General features: G+C 49.6%; 1 protein-coding gene across 1 annotated transcript in view; it reads left to right on the plus strand.

Moving 5' to 3' along the window:
- The first annotated feature begins 5 nt into the window (after positions 1-5).
- The window catches only part of CDC45 (cell division cycle 45), a 42,571-nt gene continuing 22,339 nt past the window's right edge, over positions 6-20,237 (plus strand). The window contains 9 exon segments of the mRNA XM_020996315.2: positions 6-887; positions 9,071-9,130; positions 10,262-10,354; positions 11,515-11,652; positions 15,444-15,596; positions 18,114-18,169; positions 18,474-18,522; positions 19,482-19,543; positions 20,065-20,115. Coding sequence (XP_020851974.1) covers positions 837-887; positions 9,071-9,130; positions 10,262-10,354; positions 11,515-11,652; positions 15,444-15,596; positions 18,114-18,169; positions 18,474-18,522; positions 19,482-19,543; positions 20,065-20,115 — 713 coding nt within the window. The 5' untranslated portion in view covers positions 6-836.

Consider the following 20,237-nt stretch of genomic DNA (forward strand, 5'->3'; position numbering starts at 1 on the left):
GCCCGCCGGAAGTGGCTCATCTGAGTCGGGGGGGAGCGGAAGGAGGACTAGGGATTGAGGAGGACAGATCCAGCCAAGCGCATCCCTCCCTTTGGCTCATAAATAGATAGTGTGTCCTTCACCACCCATTCACTAAAGATCGCGTTTTGTTTATAGCGAAGATTTGGATTCCCATTGAACAACATTTCCCCCCCACGAAGGATGCTATGGTAGTTCCCATTCTCCCGCTGAAGACTACACTACCCAGAGTACTAAACGAGCAGAGCCGCCCTACTTCCTCTTCACTGCGAACTTGGGCGGAAGTGAAGGGGGCTACTTTCGAAAACAATCCACAGGTGACAGAGAAGACGAAGAAGGAGAAAATCTTGACTGGACACGATTGAAGTGGCTCACATGATTTTTACTGAACGGGGCATTGTCCCAAGTAAGGTTTTTTTCTGTGGTAGAGTGCTGAGGAAGAAGAGAAATCAGATTGTTTGCCCAGAACAAAGATGGCGCCTGAACTTCCGGAATGACAGTGAGAGTCCACACAACAAAACAAGGACACTGAAGATGAATTGTCTCCTGCAGGGGCGTGATCGCCCAGAACGTGAGGGAGGAGGTTCTAAATGGCTATTGGCTGGACTTTAAGGACCGCCCCTCACGCTTTTCCAATCACAATTAAGGAAGCTCCGCGGTTGCAGCGGCGATTGGTGAGCGGCCTGCAGCCAATGGGAAGAGGCCAATTTTGGCGCGAGTGTTGAGGGGCTTCCTGCTCCGCGCCTTTGCGCCTAGCCTGGGTCCTGACCGAGTCTGAGTCCGAGTCTGAATCTGACTCCGGGCTCGCCGCCCGCGCCATGTTCGTGACCGACTTTCGCCGGGATTTCTACGACGTGATTGAAACGGAGGTGAGTGCATGGGAGAGACGGGAGAAAAGAGGGCGCCTGGGCACCTAGAACAGGGAATGGCCGTGGCGGGCAGGGGGAGGGTCATGGAATGTCAGCGCTGGGAGGGGCCTTAGGACCGAGAATGTCAGCGCTGGGAGGGGGGCTTAGAACAGGGGATGTCAGCGCTGGGGGGGGGCCTTAGGACAGAGAATGTCAGAGAGGCGAGGGAGCTTAGAACAGGGGATGTCAGAGCTGGGAGGGGACTTGGAACAGGGAATATCAGGGCTGAGAGAAAGGCCTTAGAAGACGGGATGTCCCAGCTTGGGGGAAGGGGCCCTCAAGCTGGGAATGTCTGGGCAGGAGCTCAGGGGTCATCCCAGGCATCCTGAGCTCTCCTTCGGTGGAGGGCTGGATTGCTGGACATTGGGGGAGGATAAGCGTGGGTTGTGGTTCTGGAGCTGCACCTTAAGGGAGGTTAAAGGTTCTAAGAGGAGGCAGGGGTGTGTTCTAGACTGGGGGGACAGTTGTCGTGTGAAGAACATCCAGGGGGTGGGTTGGGCTGGAACATAAAGTCTATGAAGGGGAGTCATGTGCAGTGAGTCCTGGAAGAAAGAGGTTGTTTGGGACTCCCAGTGAGAGCTTTTGTCCCCAGTGCAGACCAGCACCTCATTAGCATTTAGAGCCTTAGAGGGTTGTGTGGGGCTGGGAGATGTTAGTTAACCTTCCCAGTATTTTATGTGTATAACACGGGGAGAATTTGAACCCAGGTCATCACGGTTCCCAGGCTGGCCTGCCCTTTGTCTCTTAAAGAAATACAACTTGGATTCATAGTCAGGATCTTCTGCTCCAGAAGAGCAAAGGCTTCTCACAGCACCCCTGCCCCTTCACCACAATGTCTGTATTTCTCAGGGAGGGGGCTTTGCGTGGTCCCAGTGTGTAGTGGTCACAGGAAGCCCCAGCTCGTCAGCCCAGAGCTTCCCAGGAGAGAAGGGGCTCCCTTCTCCCGCCCCTCTGCTCTTTGTCTGAATGGGCAGGAGAAAGGTGGTGGAGCAGCCCCCAGGAGCCACTCTGAGCCTCTCCTCTTTCACTTAAAAATGTCTGATTGATATTCGCCTAGTCCCACCTCTGACTGGACCCCACCCCCATAACAAACAGAGTCTCTCTTCTGGACCCTCGGACACCGTCCCCTCTGCCAAGAAGCCGAGGCTTGTTTCACCCTCAGCCCTTGGGGATCGTGATTTTACCCCTTTTAAAGCCCACTTTAAGTGTTCTGCCCACCAGGGAGCCTTCCCCTGCCCTGGAATAAGAACCATCCTAGTATTTCTGTTTGGGGCTGTAAGGTTTGCAAAACACTTTACAAAAATCCCATTTTCTCCTCCAAACAGCCTTGGGAAGGGCGGCCCCTTTATCATCCCCATTTTACCATTGAGGAAACTGAGGCAGAGAGGTTCAATGACTTTCCTAGGGTCCCACAGCTAGGAAGTCTCTGACGCTGGATTTGAGCTCCGGTCTTCCTGAGTCTAGCCCCAATGCTCTCCCCACTGTGTCCCCTTGCTGCCTAATCATTTCTCCGGGCCTGTCTCTCCCAAGGCACGTTTTTTCTTTTGTGGCTTGTGTGTGGCACTCTGCCTATGCTGGCATCGACCGTGAACTTAGGGAAGGCAAGCCCCGGATCTGTCCTTGGTGCTGAACGCTGCCTGCTCGCCCTTGAGGTGGCAGAGGCCTCTCAGACCGGTGGAGAGGGGTTTTTCTTTCAGAAATTCAATGCGATTAAGCGAGTCATTATCATCTGCTCTATGTTAGATCTCTCCTTCCCATGGGGGATACAGAGGTAGAATGACAGCCCCTGCCCCCAAGGAGATTACATTCTGTTTTTACACACAGAGGTCTCAGGGCTAGACCCTTGATTTTTCTGATATAAGAAAGTTGCCAGTGTGGAAACTCCTTCCACCAGCTAGAGGCAGATAAGCGTTTTGGTGGTTGGGGTGCTGTGCCTGGACTCAGGAAGTCCTGGGGTCAAATGCGGCCTCAGACATGTCCTAGCTGGGTGACCCTGGGCAGGTCGATTAGCCGCTCCCTGACTCAGTTTCCTTATCCGTAAGAATAGGGATAATAATACCACCTGACAACCAGAGTTGTGAGGATAAAATAAGTAAGTGCTTTTCAAACCTTCAAGTGCTATGCACATGCTAGCTATAATAACAGTACTAGGAAAAATAATCGCAGCAGTGACAAGGATGCTGCTGGCTAGAGCAGTCATGGGCGAAGGAGCCCGCAGCCAGCACATGTCAGAAGCGGGCTGTGACCATGTGTCTTTGCGGTCCTGGGGCCAAGTCTCTCTGGAGTGAAGGAATGAAGCGCTTATACAGCCCGAGCACAGGGTTAAGTGCTTGCATGCAAACAGGAGAGCCCGATGCTCCCCGTTTTGTGTACAGATGAGCAAACAAGCAGACACCATGTCCTCTTAGCCCAGTGAGGAGGAAGGAGAGTGACAACCCCCTGATGGGCTCAGGAGAGCAGCTCCTGTCAGACATTTCCTGAAGGTCTGCTACGTGCTCTGGCTTTGGGGGGATGAAATATGTCGTCCCGGCCTGAGGAGCTCCTCCTCCCTCAGGGGAGAGGAGACCTTGATGTATAACTACAGTGATGCCTGGGGGAGCACGATGAGGGCTCTGAGAAGTGCAGAGCGCTTTGGGAGCTCTGAGGAGGGGAGAGCTCAGGAAGTCTGCATGGTGAATACTTCCTGGAGAGGCGGCCTGTCCGAATGCCTATAGGGTTGGGTTTTGGAGTCAGCGAGGACCTGGGATTCCAGCCCTTAATTAACCCCTCTGTTCATTGCCTTCACCCCTACACAGGTGCTCCTGGGTGGAGCTGGAGACTATTACACAGCTATTCTGATTGGGTCCACTACACGTTGGTTACTCAACTTCACCTGGGTCCTCATGGACCCAGCATGCAAGCCTGCTGCTCGGCAATCCTCATCAACCCTTTTACCCTCCACAGTGACTCTTCCAAACCTTCTTATCCTCCCATGGCTCCCCCTCCTCCCACCCTCTCAGCTGAGAACCTACCTCATATTATATGGAAAAAATGGAGGCCATTCAGCGTGTGCAATCTCTTCTCCTATCAGCCACTGGCCGACTCTCCTCCACCCCATCTCTATGAAGAGGTGGTCTTACTCCTTGCCAAAGCTAACCTCGACCTCATCACTCAACTGGAATGTCTCTCTTCAAAGTTACTTGAATCTTAGATGCTAAATCCAGTGGCATTTTCTCCATCCTCACTCTCCTGGACCTTTCTGCAGCCTTGGACACTGCCGATCCCCCTCTTCTCCTGGGTTCTCTCTTCTCTCCAGGTTTTTGGGACATGGCTCTCTCCTGCTTCTCCTCTCTCAACTTCCTTCTCAGCCTCCTTTGCTGGCTCTTCATCCAGGTTGGGCCTGCTCACTGTCGTATCCCACAAGACTCTGCCCTGGGCCCGCTTTTCTTCTCCCTCTGTAGCACTTCACTTGGTGATTCAGTGACAATCTGTGGACAAATGATTCTCTGATCTATATGCCCAGCCCTAACCTTCCTCCCAACCTCCAGTCTCACGTCTCCAACTGCATAGTAGACATCTCAACCTGAATATTCCTTAGACATCTTAAACTCAACATATCTAAAATGGAACTAATTTTCTTTCCCCGCCCCCCAGCCCTCGCCTCTTCCTAACTTCCATATGACACCACCATCACTCAGGTTTGTGACCAGAGCGTCCCCCACTCCTCATTTTCTCTTATGCCCTCCATCTAGTCCTGTTGATCCTCCTTTCATGATGTGGCTTCTGTGGGCCCCCTCCCCCTCTTTCCTCTGACACCGCCCCCTCCTTGGTGCAGACCCTCATCACATTCCCAGTCTCTCTCGCCTCCCTGACTCTTGCCTTCATACTTGGGAATTGCAGTAACAACCTCAAACTGCTTTCTAGCTTCCTGTGCTGCCAAAACTTGAAACAAGATGGGAATCTCTATTCCCACAAAAACTGGGAGCAGATGTTTTCTGAGCTCAAACTACCATTCCAGCAGCAGCTTTTGGACTTTGATGAATGTGCAAAAGAGATGTCTCTATTTTATAATCCATTTAACTATGCATTGGAGGAGCTTCTACCTGACCTTCAATTGGAAGCGATTAATCAAGAGAAGAACCTAATAGAATTCTAGGAATGCCTTCCAAGTGATAAATGTGCTCAATTAAAATCCCATGCTTAGGGGCAGCTAGGTGGCGCAGTGGAGAGAGCACTGGCCCTGGAGTCAGGAGGACCTGAGTTCAAATCCGGCCTCAGACACATGACACCTACTAGCTGTGTCACCCTGGGCAAGTCACTTAACCCCATAACCTAGCCAAAAAAAAAAATCCCATGCTTGCGGGTTGATGTCAGTATTTTGCAGTGCCCATCTGTATGAAAGGGCATTTTCAAAGATAAAATACATAAAATCTAATTGCAGGGCAGCATTAACAGGTAAACATTTGCATTCGATTTTGATGGTAGGGATCACTGACTTTGAACCTTGGTTGAGCAAAATGTTATCCCCCCCCAAAAGATGCCGTCTTAGTGGTAGACCTATATTACCAAAAAAAGTACTCAATGATTGTTACATTTTGAATTTTATCAATAAAATATTTGTAGAATTTTATTTTTTCTTGTTATGTAAACATATAATATCCTCAATTTTGCCTCTTTGCAATACCCAAAATATTTACTATCAGTCCCTTTACAGAAAAATGTTTGCTGAGCCCTGGGCTCCTTTATGAGAATGCAAATTCATTGAGAGGAGGCAGACCTAAGTTGGCAGAGTGATAAGAAGCAATACTGTGGGCTCCTCTCTGCGAACTTCTCTAAACGTCTAGAAAATTCATGGGACTGAATCCTGATGGAGATATCCAGAAAAAGTCACAGTGAATCCTTTGTCCAGTGCAGCTTGGCATAGCAAGACAGACAGGGAGGTCTGAGGACACTGAGGACTGAGCTTGCCCAGATGCTCACCCCAGGGCCCAAGGAAGGGCTGTATATTAGGGCAAGAAGATCTCAGACCCATACCAGGACATTCACAGACCCAGGTCAGGGCATTCCTACAAGGACAGGTACCACTGTCACCCACAACTGAGGCCCATGTTGTAAATCCATGGCAGAATGCAAAGGGGACCTGCCCATGGCATGGCAGTGACTTACCAGAGTAGGGTGGCCCTGGGGGGTATGCAGAGGAAGGAGGAAGCTCAGAAGCCAGCAGCAGCAGCAGTGATGTGGGTTAGACCCCAGGCCCAGAACAGAGCCTGACTCCCAAGTCTAGCCCAGCCTACAGAGAAGTCTGGAATCCCAGACCCAAGGGAAACATACAGTTCTGACAACAGAGCTTTTTTTCCATCTGGCTTATAGGGGCAGAGTCCATCATCAGTCTACTTTTGTAGAGCTCAGACCAGGGGGCAGCCAACTGACTTTGCCTTGGATCAGACCACCCTGGGAAGACTATGACCTTTCAGGTCCCCAGCCTGTCCCTGAGGTCCTGGAATAAAACAACAACCAATACCGCAAGAAAGCAGGAATAGAACCAGGCCAGATCTTTTCTCCAGAAGTGTCACAGAATGTCAGTCTGAAGCCAGTAAGCAGACTGGAAAAGTGCCCCCTGCCACCCCAAAAAAAGCACCATAAGGAGCTATCCTGGTGGCAGGATGCTCGAGACACATAGAAGAGAATGACTCCTGACTTCTGCAAGCAAAGCCTCAGAGAAAAGCACAGCTTGGGCACAATCTCAACTAGTTTGGAAATGATGAAGCAAGAGTTAAAAATATATATATATGTTTTTTATAAATGGAATGAAAGTGCTTGAGGGAAAAAATAGGAAATTTTAAAAATGTTTTTATAAATGGAATGAAAGTGCTTGAGGGAAAAAATAGGAAAGAAATGAGAGCTATAGGAGAAAGCACTGGGAAGGGAATATACTGCTTGGCACAAGGTACAAAGCTCACCCAAGTGAGAGACTCCCTGAAAATATGAATGGACCAACTAGAACCAATGACTCCATGAGACAAGAATAAATAGTAAAGCAAAGTCTAAGAACTGAAAAAAATAGAAGAAAGTTTAAGAAATCTCATAGCAAAAACACCTGACCTGGAGAACAGATCAAGGAGAAAAATATTTAAAGATCATTGCCCTGAACTCTATACCCCCCAAACAGCTCAGAAATATTTCAAGAAATCTTAAAAGAAGACTGCCTACATTTCTTAGAATGACAGGGCAAAGTGGAAAAACAATTCACTGGTCACCTCCTGAAAGAAACCCCAAAGAAAACTTCTGGGAACATTATAGCCAAAATCCGGAGTTTCTAGGTTCCCCCAAAAAATACTCAAAGCAGTCATGAAGAAAGAATTTATGTACTGAGGAGCCATGGTCAGGATCACACCTGATTTAGTAGCCACCACTATGAAGGAGCAGCGAGCTTGGAACATAATACTCCAGAAGGCAAAAGGTGTATAGCCAAGAATAACTTAACAAGCAAAACCAAGTCTAATGCTACAGGTGGGGAAATAGACCTTTAATGAAACAGAGGACTTCCAAGCATTCCTAATGAAAAGACCAGAGCTGTGGAGAAACTTTGAATTACCAATGTAGGAGTGAAGAGAAACAAAAAGGTAAACATGAATGAACCATGATAAAGTACTACATATGGATACACTGCTTACGTTCAAATACGGGGAAGCCATATACTTGTCCCCTCTGAATGCTGTCATGACCAGAGTTCATAGAAGGAGTCCAATTAGACGAAGCCTAGGCATGGTTCTCTTATATCTTGATGGTCTTAGGGAAAGAATGGGAAAAGCAAGAGGAAAAGGGGGGGTGGAAATGGAGAGGTAACTTAGGGGAAATTGTCTCACATAATGAGGGTGTGCAAATCTCTCTGTATGTATGCATGTATATGTGTGTGTGTATGTGTGCATGTATGTGTGTACATATACATATATACATACGCATATACACACACATACATATATACTGCCAGACACATGTATAAACAAGGAAGGTATAGGAGGAGCTGCTTACACTTTAACTTCACTCTTCTCTGAACTAGTCAAAAGAAAGAATACATACACACACATACATACACCCGCATGCACACACTCTAAGCACACATACATGCATGTGTGCACACACATGGACAGGTGAGCACAGAAATACATATCATTCAGCAATGAAGTAAGAGGGAGAGGAGAGAAGAGGGAAGGGGAAATTAGAGGGAGGATAGATTAAGGGAGGGATTAGTCATAGGCAAAACAAATTCTAAGGATGCAGAAAAATACTCATAGCTCTTTTTGACATGGCAGAGAATGGGAATCTGAGGGAGCGCTTATAAACTGGAGAACGACTGGACAAGTTATGGTATGCAAATGTCATGGAACACTGCTGCACTAAATTCTTATTGGCACAATGATCAACCAGGATCCCAGGAGGAAATATGAGGAAATATGCTGTTCCCATCCTGATAGAGAGGTGAAGGATTCAGAATGCAGGATGAGACATGGGACTTGGCCAATGTGAAAATATGTTTTGATTGACTCTGTGTGGTGTGTATAATGGGTTTTGTTTTCCTTGTGTCCTCAAAAGGGGAAGTTGTTAGGGTGGGAAGGTGAGAAGGCAGATCTTGGCTAATTAAAAAAATTATATATGTATATATAAAAGCACAAAATTAAGACATATACATGCACATTCGTGTGTGCGTGTGTATACATATATACATAGATATATAATATGTGTATACGCACACACACGCACACAACTTGAGAACTCGTGCACACAATGACCATCCATTTGAGGACTCATGATGAAACATGCCACCCACCTCCTAATAGAGAAGAGAAGGTCTCAGAGGGATGTTGAGACACATATCTTTTTAGACATAGCCAATAAGAAATTTTGTTTTGTTTGATTTTACATACTTGTAACAGGAATTTTGTTTTTCTTGCTTTCTCGATGGGCTGGGGGGAGAAGTGGGAGAAAGAAGGCTGATTTTTGAAAATGAAATTTAATTTATAAAATGAACTCTTTGGAGGCAGCAACTTTCTTTGCTTTTGTTTTTGCAACCTCAAAGCTTAACAGATAGTAAGTACTTTGTCATTCATTTTCCTCCAATACCGGCACCATCATTCTCTATTTTTCTTTCATTCTTCCCGTTACAGCGAGTTCTCCTCTTTGTTGCTTCTGATGTTGATGCATTATGTGCCTGCAAAATTCTTCAGGTAAGCTGATCCATTTTTCCTTCTTGCAATGGGACTATAGGGAAAGGAAAAGAATATTGACTAGGGGGGAAAAATTGGTCGGAACTAATCAAAAAGAGAAGAAAATGTATAGGTCATCCCGCATTAAAGATTCAAAGCACTTGAAATCTAATGCCTTTTACTGTGATTCTCAGTTACAAGACTTGGTGACTTTGTGGTTATTTGCATTGTAGGTGGAAATATGTGGGGTTTAGGTAGCTCGATGGTGCAGGGGATAGAGCACCAGCCCTGAATTCAGAAGGACCTGAGTTCAAATCCGGCCTCAGACACATAACACTTACTAGCTGTGTGACCCTGGGCAAGTCACTTAACCCCATTGCCTAGCCAAAAAAAAAAACAACAAATATTTGGGGTTTAGCCTTAGAGCCCAAAGCTGGCCTGCCCTGCCAGGCTGGAAAGACTTCCAGCCCGGGCCTGGCTGCAGTCTGCTTGCCTGGACCAGTGAAGTCTGGGAAGGCTCATCCCCAGAAGGCTGGTCACTGAGTGGTCATGGGGTTTTGGACCCCCTTAACTCAGAGAATGGTCCACTAAGGTGAGGCAGGGTTCTGCTTGCTCTTATCAAGGGTTTGGATATAGAAGGATATAGAAACTGACTTAATTCAGCCCCAGATGGTAGAAGCAGGAACAGCGGCAAAGCTCCCCATAGCAAATGTCAGCTTGTTGTCAGGGTGAAGTGGGTTTGGCGGCCTCAGGGTGGGGGGTTTCTATTCCCCCTCCTCTGGGGCCCGGCTGGAGGTCTTCTGGTAGAGGCTGAATGCCTGCTTTGAGGTGGGGGTGGGGGTTATAGAAGAACTTTGTTCCGTTCACGTACTGCTAAGGCCCCTTCTAGCCCTGCCCTTTCCATGGGCAGAGCTCCGGGCTGTGGAAGGATTAGCCAAACCAGTGCAGTGAGTGATCTTTCCAAGTAAGGGAAAAGGACTTTTGTATTAAATAGGTGGTGGGAGGGGGAGGCAAGGACGCTCGCAGGGCCCCACTCTTACTGCTGCCCGGGCCTCCCTCCTCTCCTGTGGGCAGCGTTCACTGTCCAGGGCAGGTGAATCCGTGGGAATAATCGTAGCTGGCTGTTGACCACATCCACCCTTCTCTGCCCAGGCCTTGTTCCAGTGTGACCACGTCCAGTACACTTTGGTTCCCGTTTCCGGGTGGCAGGAACTTGAAACCTCATTTCTGGAACACAAAGACCAGGTATGGATGCTTTGTATTAAGATGACATTTACAGAAAAAATCATTAAAATCTATCATTTCCAGGGCTTGGGCTCCTGCTAGTTTATGTCAGCCTGTTCATCACATCATGGCCATGACCCCTCGGCCTCCAACCCTTGGAACAGAGAGGTCATAGTACTGGACCTGGAGAGGCCCAGCTGCAAATCCCTGGGACCCTGGGCACATTGTTTCTCCCACTCAGTCTCCTCGTGTGCCCAGTGGGGGAGGGCATACCTGTTGTGTCTACTGCCCAGGTGGTCATGAATCTCACATGAGATCAGGTGGCTAACGCCTCGTAGAAATGCCAGTTATTCTGACAGTATACGTGCCAGCCACTGGGATGCAGGGTGCATTCACAGGAGTTAGGAGTGAAATTGAAGGGTTGAATAGCCTAGTGTGATCCAGGCAGGTGTCTAAAATCCTCAAGTGTCTATACAAAACTGGGTTCCCTTCCCCTTGGTAACTTATGTCTCCTGAAACTCAATGTGTAGATAATGTACTTTTTCCTTAGCAATTTTCATTTTTAGGCCTTGGCCTTGAAGGTCCAGGGGGCAGGGGAGAATCTTGGACCAGGTTGGGAAACTCTGAAAAGTTGATTTTGATTTTTTTAGCTTAAAAATATCACAAGCCTGGGACAATGTTAGATTTTCAAAGTATTCATGATGATGTGAATGAAATCACTTAAGACTGAGGCCACAAATATGAGGGTGGCTTCCTGGTCAGCTCACACCTGGAGGCTCTTTGGAGAAGAGCATTGGCAGCCGGGGTGAGATCATGAGATCATGCCCTGTGAGGATTGGTGGGAAGACTGGAGAGGTCGAGCCTGAAAAAGAGACACACGGCCTGTCTTCCAGAATCTGGAGGTCCGGCCTGGGCTGAGGGGCTGCACTTGTTCTGTGCATCCTCCAAGGGCAGAAACAGTTGGGGGAGGGTGGCAATCAGGAATGCCCAGGAGGAGGGGGCTGCCTCGGGGGGTTGTGAGCTTCCCTCTGGCTGAGCCTGCAGGACTGCTTGCTGGGGCTGCTCCAGGTAGGTCTTGGACCCAGTATTCCCCGAGAGCTCTTGCATGCTCTGAAGTAGTGTTAGTCCTGAGGCCTGGTTGTCAGACCTCACAGCTCATGGCATTTTCTTTTCCCTTCCAGTTCCACTATTTTGTTCTCATAAACTGTGGGGCCAATGTCGACCTCTTAGATATCCTCCAGCCTGAAGAGGACAGGATTTTCTTCATCTGTGATACCCACCGGCCCATCAATGTTGTGAACGTTTACAATGACACCCAGGTGAGTGAATCCTCTGGAAGTGAATCAACAGGCTGGAGGATCTAGGACTGGGAGAGCCTTCAGAGACCACCTTGTCCAACCTCATTTTACACAGAAGGGGACGGAGGCCTGAAGAGATGAAATGACTTACCCAAACCCAGCCAGGAGGGTTTGGGGCTCACCCATCTTGAAGATCCTGTAGGGCTCCTGTATATGATACCCATTGTGGTGGCTTGATGCCAGGGGAGGTTTTCTTTGATTCATTTTCTCCCCTGCCATCCTCCTTGTAGCACAGGTGTGAGTCTGGGCTCCTGATGGCAGGGGAATTCCAGATGTGGCAGGTTCTCTGAGCTGGGAGGTTTCTAGTCCTGAGTTCTGGGTCTGCTGTCAGAGCATCAGCCCGGCTGAGGAGGCTCGTTGCCAGGGGCATGGCCATCTACCTGGAGATGAAGCTCGACGCCGTCACCTTGGCAGGTCACTGTCCATTTCCCACACATGTGATTGGGTCCATTCCCCCAACCCCGTGGGTCAGAGAGCTCAAAGTCCTTGCTTTGCCGTGGAAGGTGAGCTCTCTCCAGGGCACCAATGGTTTTTTTTTTAACTTGACTATGTTCTTAATTAACTTTATTACTTGTTATCAATAACAGATTATGTCTCATAACTTTGTGCTGCCTGACACAATTTTCTCAAAATTGACACGCGATACCTTTTTCTTGGCCTTAGGCAGATGTTTTTGGCAAAAGCACGATGATATTTTCACTAAATAGAACAAGAAGCTGGTAGCTAACTTTTAAAAAGTGCCCTCTTTAAGAAATTTTTTATTGAGGTTCCCTTTGCTGTGGCTGCCACTGCCCAGTGACATGTTCCTGCCCCAAAGGAGCCCGTCCTTGTTACAAAGGACGGTCAAGCAAACGGTAAACGCTTGCTCTGGCCTTGTCTGAAAAGACGTGGCTCGAATGACTTGACGTGGGGCAGAAGCCCTCTTCATGACGATGTCTCCCAGGTGACAAATGACCTTTGACTTGATCAGAATTCCCAGGTTTGTCAGGTCGTTCACCATCGTGAGCCACCACGTCATTATTCTACTCGATCTACGTCAGGCCTTGGAAGTCTTCCCAAGGTCGTGTGAATTCTTCCTCTTTATCCTCACATGTGGCACAGTTATATCCCATTTCTTGTTCTGCTGGCTCATTCGTCCATTCCACAGTCAATAAACACCCACTTTCTTTCCAGTTCCTTGTGACTCCCTAGAAAAATGCTGGCATAAATATTGTTGTTACTCTTTTTTTCCCCTTTCCAATTAGCAAGGCTTTATTTTCTCTCTCTCCCACCTCCTCCACCCACTGGGAGGAAAATACCATCCCTTGTAACAGATACTCAAAGTCAAGCAAAGCAGATGCTGTATTGGCCCATTCAGAAATGTAGGTCTCGCTCTGCATGTTTATTCCGTCGCCTGTCTTTCGGGGTGTGGGTGGCATGTGTCGTCCTCTGTCCTCTGGCTGTGTTTGTCATCTCTGGTCTTTCAAAGCTCTTATTCTTCCTAATGGTGTTGTTGCTGTTGAAATTGTTCTCCTGGTTCTGCTCGCTTTACTCTACATCAGATGATACTGGTCCTCTGGGTTTCTCTGAAATAGCCCTTCACCATTTCTTATGACTCAGTAATAGTGCATTATGTCCACATGCTGTGATATGTTTAGCCATTCTGCAATAGATGGCACCCCTTAGTTCCCAGTTCTTTTCTGTTAGAAAAGGAGCTACTCTATTTTTATACTTAGGTTTCCTCTTTCCTCTTTGATCTCTTTGGAGCTGAGGATTACTGGGTCAAAAGGAAGGAACAGTTTAGTGACTTTGGGGGCATGGAGCTAATTCCTTTTCCAGAGTGGCTGGACCAATGTATGACTCTCCACGGTGCATTAGTATGCCTCTTCAATCATTGCCATTTTCATTTTTAAAATTAACTATGTTGGCCTCACTTCTCAAATATATAGAGAATTGAGTCAAATTTATAAGAATACAAGTCATTCCCCAACTGATAAATGGACAAAGGATATGAACAGGCGGTTTTGAGATGAAGAAATCAAAGTTATCTATAGTCATATGAAAAAATGCTCTAATCAGGGCTTCTTCAACTGTGGGTCACAACCCCATATGGGGTCCCACAGCTTAAGAAGCACTGAAGGGCGTGTGTGAAAAAAGTTTAAAGAGGCCCTGCTCTAAATCGCTGTTGCTTAGGGAAATGCAAATTAAAATAACTCTGAAGTACCACCTCCCACCTATCAGATTGGCTAATATGACAGGAAAGGAAAATGACAAATATTGGAGGGGATATGGGAAAATTGGAGCACTGATGCATTATTAGTGAAGTTGTGAACTGATCCAACCATTCTGTTTTTGTTTTGTTTTGTTTTTGTTTTTGTTTTTTTTTTAAGGCAATTGAGGTTAAGTGACTTGCCCAGGGTCACACAGCTAGTAAGTGTCAAATGTTTGGTCTGAGGCCAGATTTGAACTCAGGTCCTCCTGACTTCAGGGCCAGTGCTCTATCCACTGTGCCACCTAGCTGCCCCTGATCCCACCATTCTGGAGAGCAATTTGGAACTGTGCCCAAAGGGCTACAAAACAGTGCATACCCTTTGACCCAGCAATAGCACTGCTAGGGCGGTATCCCAAAGAGATCATACAAATGGGGAAAGGACCCACATGCACAAAAATATTCATAGCAGCTCTTTCTGTGGTAACAAAGAATTGGGGAATGGCTGAGCAAGTTGTGGTCTATGAATGTGATGGAACGATGAGCAAGTGGATTTCAGAAAAACCCGGAAAGACTTACATGAAGTGATACAGAGAATGTTGTGCACGATAACAACAACACTGTGTGATGCTCAGCTGTGAGTGACTTAGCTCTTCTCAGCAATGCAATGACCCGTGTCCAGAGAAAGAGCCGGCGGCCTCTGAATGCAGTTCAAAGCCTACTTTCTTTTTTTTCCTTTTGTTCTGTGTCTTCGTTGACAACATGACTGATGTGGAATTACGTTTTACTTGATTGCACGTATATCACCTATATCAAATGGCTTACCTTCTTGGGGGGAAAGAGGGAGAGAGAAAATTTGGAACTCAAAATTTTATTTCTTATCTTTTTTTTTGGAACTCAATTTTATTTAAAAAATGCATGCTAAAAATTGTCTTTACTTGTAATTAGAAAAAATAAAATTAATTTGGCACTGTGTCTGGCACAGTGCCCAGCACATAGTAGGTGCTTAATAAATGCTCCTAGAAGATGGCATGGCTTCCGTCTTTTCCTAAGCTGAAATGTGGACCTATTAGGTCAATGAAAAGAGCCATGGATTCAGTCAGAGGACCTGCATTCGAATCTCAGCTTTGCTTCTTAAGAAGAGGAAAAATAAGAATAGATAACATTTTCAGAGTGCCTACTTTGTGCTTTACAGTTATTACCTCATTTGATTCTTGCAACAACCCTGTGGAGGTGCTGTTATTATCCCCATTTTATAGATGAGGAAACTGAGGCCAACAGTAGTTAAGTGACATGTGCTAGGGTCACACAGCTAGGAAGTCACTGAGGCGGGATTTAAACTCGGGCCTCCTGACTCCAGGCCTAGTGCTCTATGATACTGCCCTGCTTGGGCGTCTGCTTCCTCCTCCATCGCCTGAGGGGGCTTGGATTAGATAGTGTCTGAGGCCCCCTCAAGCTCTGGACCTAGCATCCTATAGCAGGGACGGCCCTGTTTCTATAGGGAAAACAGGCCACGAGCGGCTGGCCTGCTCTGCCTGCGCTCACCGCCGGCCTTTTTCCTTAGATAAAGCTGCTCATCAAACAAGACGATGACCTGGAAGTCCCTGCCTATGACGACGTTTTCAGAGACGAGGAGGATGAGGAGGACGAGGACGAAAAGTCGGGCCACGAGAGCGACGGGTCGGAGCCTTCTGGAAAGCGCGCTCGGTTTGAAGAGGTGTGTTTGTAGTGGCCCTCTGTGGTTCTGGGGCTCTGCCTGGCCCCGCTGAGGAGGGGCCTCACCAGCTGTGTCCCAGGCTGCCCTCAGGCCAAAGAATTGTCCTGAGAAGCTGTGTATGTCTGCGTGTGCATGTGTGAGTGTATAGTGTATGTGTATCTGCGCGTGCATGTGTGTATGTGCGCACGTGTATGTGTGTGCGTCTCTGTGTGTGTCTGTGTGCATGCATGTGCCTGTGTGTGAGTGTGTATCTACATGTGCATGTGTGTCTCCGTGTATGTCTACACGTGCATGTACGTGTGTGCGCACATGTGCATGTGTCTCTGTGTGTGCACGTGTGTCTGCATGTGTGAGTTTGTGTACGTGTGTGTAAGTGTGTTGTCTATGTGTGCGTGTGAGTATATGTGTCTGTGTGCATGTGTGTGAGTGTATGTGTGCGTGCATATGCGCATCTGCATGTATGTATATGTGCATGTGTGTCTCTCTGTGTATATGTGTATGTCTGCATGTGCGTGTGTGTATGTGTGCATGTATGTGTGTGTGCGTGTGTGTCTCTGCGTGTGTGTGTGTGTGTGTGTGTGTGTGCGCGCGTATTTATGTGTCTGTGTCTCGGGGTGGCGATGTATATTTGTACTTGGCCCCCACCCTGACTAAATCACAGGGCCCAGAAACATTGACGGGTTTCCCACAGACGACCTCTAATTTCCCAGAGTCACGATGGAAACCCCATTTCTTAGCAAGCTTCTTCAGGGGCATCAGTGTTGGCAGAGTGGGCCCAGAGGTTGCTGCTGCCCGGGGGAGGAACACCGATGGCAGAGTAGTGGTAACAAGCGACTGTACCGATGAGGGAGCTGGGCCTCGGAGAGGCTCATTAGTGGATTTGAGCGAGCTCTTCCTGACTCTCAGTCGCAGCCCTTGAAGGTCCAGGAGCCTGCCTTTGAGAGCCCAGTCCCCCTGTAAGTTCTGGGGAGTCCTGGTTAGTCACTGACACGCTCAGGAAAGAGCTGGCCTCTCCTGTTCATCCAAGAGCAAGAGAAGGTCCCGTTCACTTGGGGAGGAGAGCGTTTGAAGCCCAAGGGCTGCAGGGGGGTGAAGTATTGCAACACTTATGTGCAGCTAGAACCCGTGGTACCTGCAGCCCACCTAGTGGACTGTCCTTGGTGTCGGCATCTCAAGGACGTCCCCTCTCTCAGTAAGATGTTGTAGGCATGTGAGATGCCCCTGAGCCCTGGGGCAGGGACAGACTCATGTGGCTGTGCCCTGCAGGTCAATCTGGTCCAGCCACTATGTGCTGGTGTGCCTGGTCCTGTACTGGGAACCTGGGGCACAGGCAAACCACAGAAGATTGCCTGCCCTCCAGGAGTTTCCATTCACCCTCGGGTCACTTGTCTGGGGAGAAGGCAGAGAAGGCCTGTCACTCATTAGTGTCAGGAGGTCTGGATGAAGACCCTCCCTGGTGCAGACCAGCAGCTTCTTTGCCAGCTTAGGCCGAAAGCAGCCTGGGCACCGCAAGGGGAAGGGTCATGCGGCCAGCATGAGGACTCTGGGGCCAGCCCTCTACCCACCAGGCCACCCTCGAGGCCTCTCACGCCTCTGTGTGGGCCACCCTTGGCCTGGAAGTGGGCATCAGTGCAGGCCTTCTCCTCCTCCTCCTCTTCTACCTTCAGGTGAGCAGTGGCACAGGATATGGCCCCGGGCTTGAGGTCAGGAAGAGCTGGGTTCAAATCCAGCCTCAGCTACTTACCACGTGTGTGACCTTGGGCAAGTCACTTAACCTCTACCTCCCTCTGTTTCCTCATCTGTAAAATGTTTGTTTATTTGTTTTCTGGTGAGGCAGTTGGGGTTAAGTGACTTGTCCAGGGTCACACGGCTAGTGAGTGTTATGTGTCTGGGGCTGGATTTGAACTTAGGTCCTCCCGACTCCAGGGCTGGTGCTCTATCCACTGTGCTGCCACCCTCATCTGTAAAATGAAGGCTTGGACTGGAGGCCTCTGATGTCCTTTCTTTCTCGAGGTCTGTGATTTCTTGATTTCATTGAGCCTCCATTTCTCCTGCCTCCTAAAATGAGAGCCTTGTGCTAGATGACCTTCAAGGTCCCCGCCAGCTGCAAATATCTGATCCTGTGACTGAGCAGTAGGCCCAGAGCCAGGAAGGCTGGGTTCAGATCCTGCCTCAGACCCTTAATGACTCTGTGACTGTGGGCAATCTCTCCTCTTCTCTACACCTCAGTTTCTTCATCTGTAAAATGGGGCTAATGCCTCACAGGGTTATCAGGAGCCTCAGATGAGAGTGGTAGACCAGAGCATTTCTCCACATTTAAAGGGCTCTGTACATGCCCACTCGTCTTCTTGTTCCCCATGTCCTCTCTGCCCAGAGCTGGCCTGCCCTTGATGACCGGCTGGCCCTGTGGCAGGCCTGCCCCGCTGGAGAAATAAGCCCAGAAGGAGGAGTCACTCCTCTTGAGGGCCCTGGCCAACCTTTCCGACCACCATCTTTTCCCTTTGTCCCAATGGTCAGGACGTGATCGAACGGACGATGAAGAGGAGGCAGCGAAGAGAGTGGGAGGCCCGCAGGTACGAGGCACGTGCTGTCCCTAACCCCTTGATGGCCTGTTTGGGAATGAGGCCTGACCGTGAAGTCCGAGCTCCCTCTTGTCACCGGCTTCTTCTGGATTCAGTGTCCAGAGAGGCCTGGCTGTAGGAGTCTGAGTCTCCCTCACCCAGCCCCTGACCTCTGCACAGTGTTGATGACGTCCTTCGAACCTCGCCAGGCCCTGGGGGTAGAAGGGGCTGGGGTGGGGTTGCCTGTGGCCCTCGCAGGTCCCTGGGCTTTGTCCTGCCTTCCAAAGCCTTGACGTTGTGCCCTCATGTCTTCCAGGAAAGAAATCCTCTTCGATTATGAGCAGTATGAATACCATGGGACCTCAGTGAGTGAGATCGCGGGGCCCCTCTCAGACCTGAAGGCCCAGCCTTTGTCCTTGGGGGTCCTCGCTGCCCTTCCTTTTGTGTTTGTGAGCTTTTTATTTTTACAGCGGTCTCCTCATAGAGAGTTCCCTGCCCCCTTCAACCAGCATGACCTGACGGAAAGTCACTTGGCTTTTCTGGGCCTCGGTTTCCTTGTCTGGAGGTGACCTCTGAGGTCCTTCTAGCTCTCTGTCCTTCCCTTGAAGCAGGTGTATGCACCTCTGCTCCCCTGTGGCCCCTCACCTCTGTGGAGAGGACTGGGCACGGCAGTGAATTGGTGTTTTAGTTGTGGCCAGAGTTGTCCTGTAGTCCATTCTCTTGGCCCTGGATCAGTTCATAAAGGTCTCCCGGGCTCCTTCGCCTTCCTCACACTCTTCATTTGTTTCATCGTTGACATGGGCCTTTGGGTTCCTCTGCTGCCTTTTCTCATGGCAGTTCCCCGGGAGCGGGGCAGCCACCTCGTTTCCTCTCTCTGCCCTCACAGAGGATGCTGCCGTCTGTGGTTACTAAGGCGCGAGGCTTCCTCTCTGAGGTCAGAAGGTGTGGGGGGCGGCCCCCACATCATTGATCAGGCAGGAGCCAGAAGCTCTCAGTCTTGGCCTTGTAGCTTAGACGTGGTCAGACTCCCCCTACCCTGGGGCTCTGGGATTTCACCGACATGGGCCTTCCCTCCTGTCAGGCCAGGCCCAGACTGTTCTGGTCAGCTCTCGTCCCCGTGACCTCCCATTCCACACGCATCGTGGCACCAGAGAGCCCTTCTCTGGAGGGTCTGCCACAGAAGAGGCAGCAGAGGTTCTGGGGGCAGAGGGCACCTGATCCCCGGCCCCTTCCCCACCCCCCGCGGGCAGCCCAGGCTGGGAGCCTCTGTGTGCAGCCCTGAGCTGGTCCTGACCCGGAATCCCTGTTCCCTCCTCTTTTGTAGTCAGCCATGGTGATGTTTGACTTGGCCTGGGTCATGTCCAAGGATCTCAATGACATGTTGTGGTACGTAAGCAGGGCCCCTGCGGGGGCTTCGTTCCCTGTCCCTGGTGCTGCCCGTCCTCTGCCCTCGGAACAGTGTATGCCGATGAAGGGGGTGGGGCAGGATGCTGCCGGGCTGGAGGACGTGCTCGCGAGCACCTCGGCCCTCCTGGCTCCCCGGGCTTCTCAGGAAGGAGCCCTATGGTCAGGCTCAGTGGGAAGCCTCCATCCTCCCGCCTCCAGGCAGCACTGGAGGTCAGGCTTCAAGAGGCCCCGCCTGGGGCCTGGGTTCCAATCCTGACTCTTTTGCTTTACTCCCTGTAATCTCGGGCAAGTCCCCTCCTGTCTCTGGGACTCAGTTTCCTCATCCGGACTAGATGACCTCCCACATCCCTTTCAGCCTTAAATATGGGAGGTTCTTCTCCAGCTGTGTAGAAGAGGCTTTTCTGGGCTGGACTGGCCTAGACTGGTCTCTGGACCCCTTTGCCCTCTTAAAAAGGAACTTCCTTCCCGCCCCTCACCCCTCGCGCTCTCTCTCCTTCCAGGTGGGCCATTGTTGGGCTGACCGACCAGTGGATACAAGACAGGATCACTCAGTAAGGCGACTGTCCTCCTGCTGGGCTCGGGGGTGCTGGGCATGGCACATGTTGCGGCCTGAGGCCCGAGAGGCTCGGGCCGGATGACTCTGAGTGACCCGGAGAGCCTGGCCCCTGGCTGG

This window comes from Phascolarctos cinereus, unplaced genomic scaffold, assembly GCF_003287225.1.
Source record: "Phascolarctos cinereus isolate Bilbo 61053 unplaced genomic scaffold, phaCin_HiC Scaffold_4;HRSCAF=312, whole genome shotgun sequence".
NCBI classification, from domain to species: Eukaryota; Metazoa; Chordata; class Mammalia; order Diprotodontia; family Phascolarctidae; genus Phascolarctos; species Phascolarctos cinereus.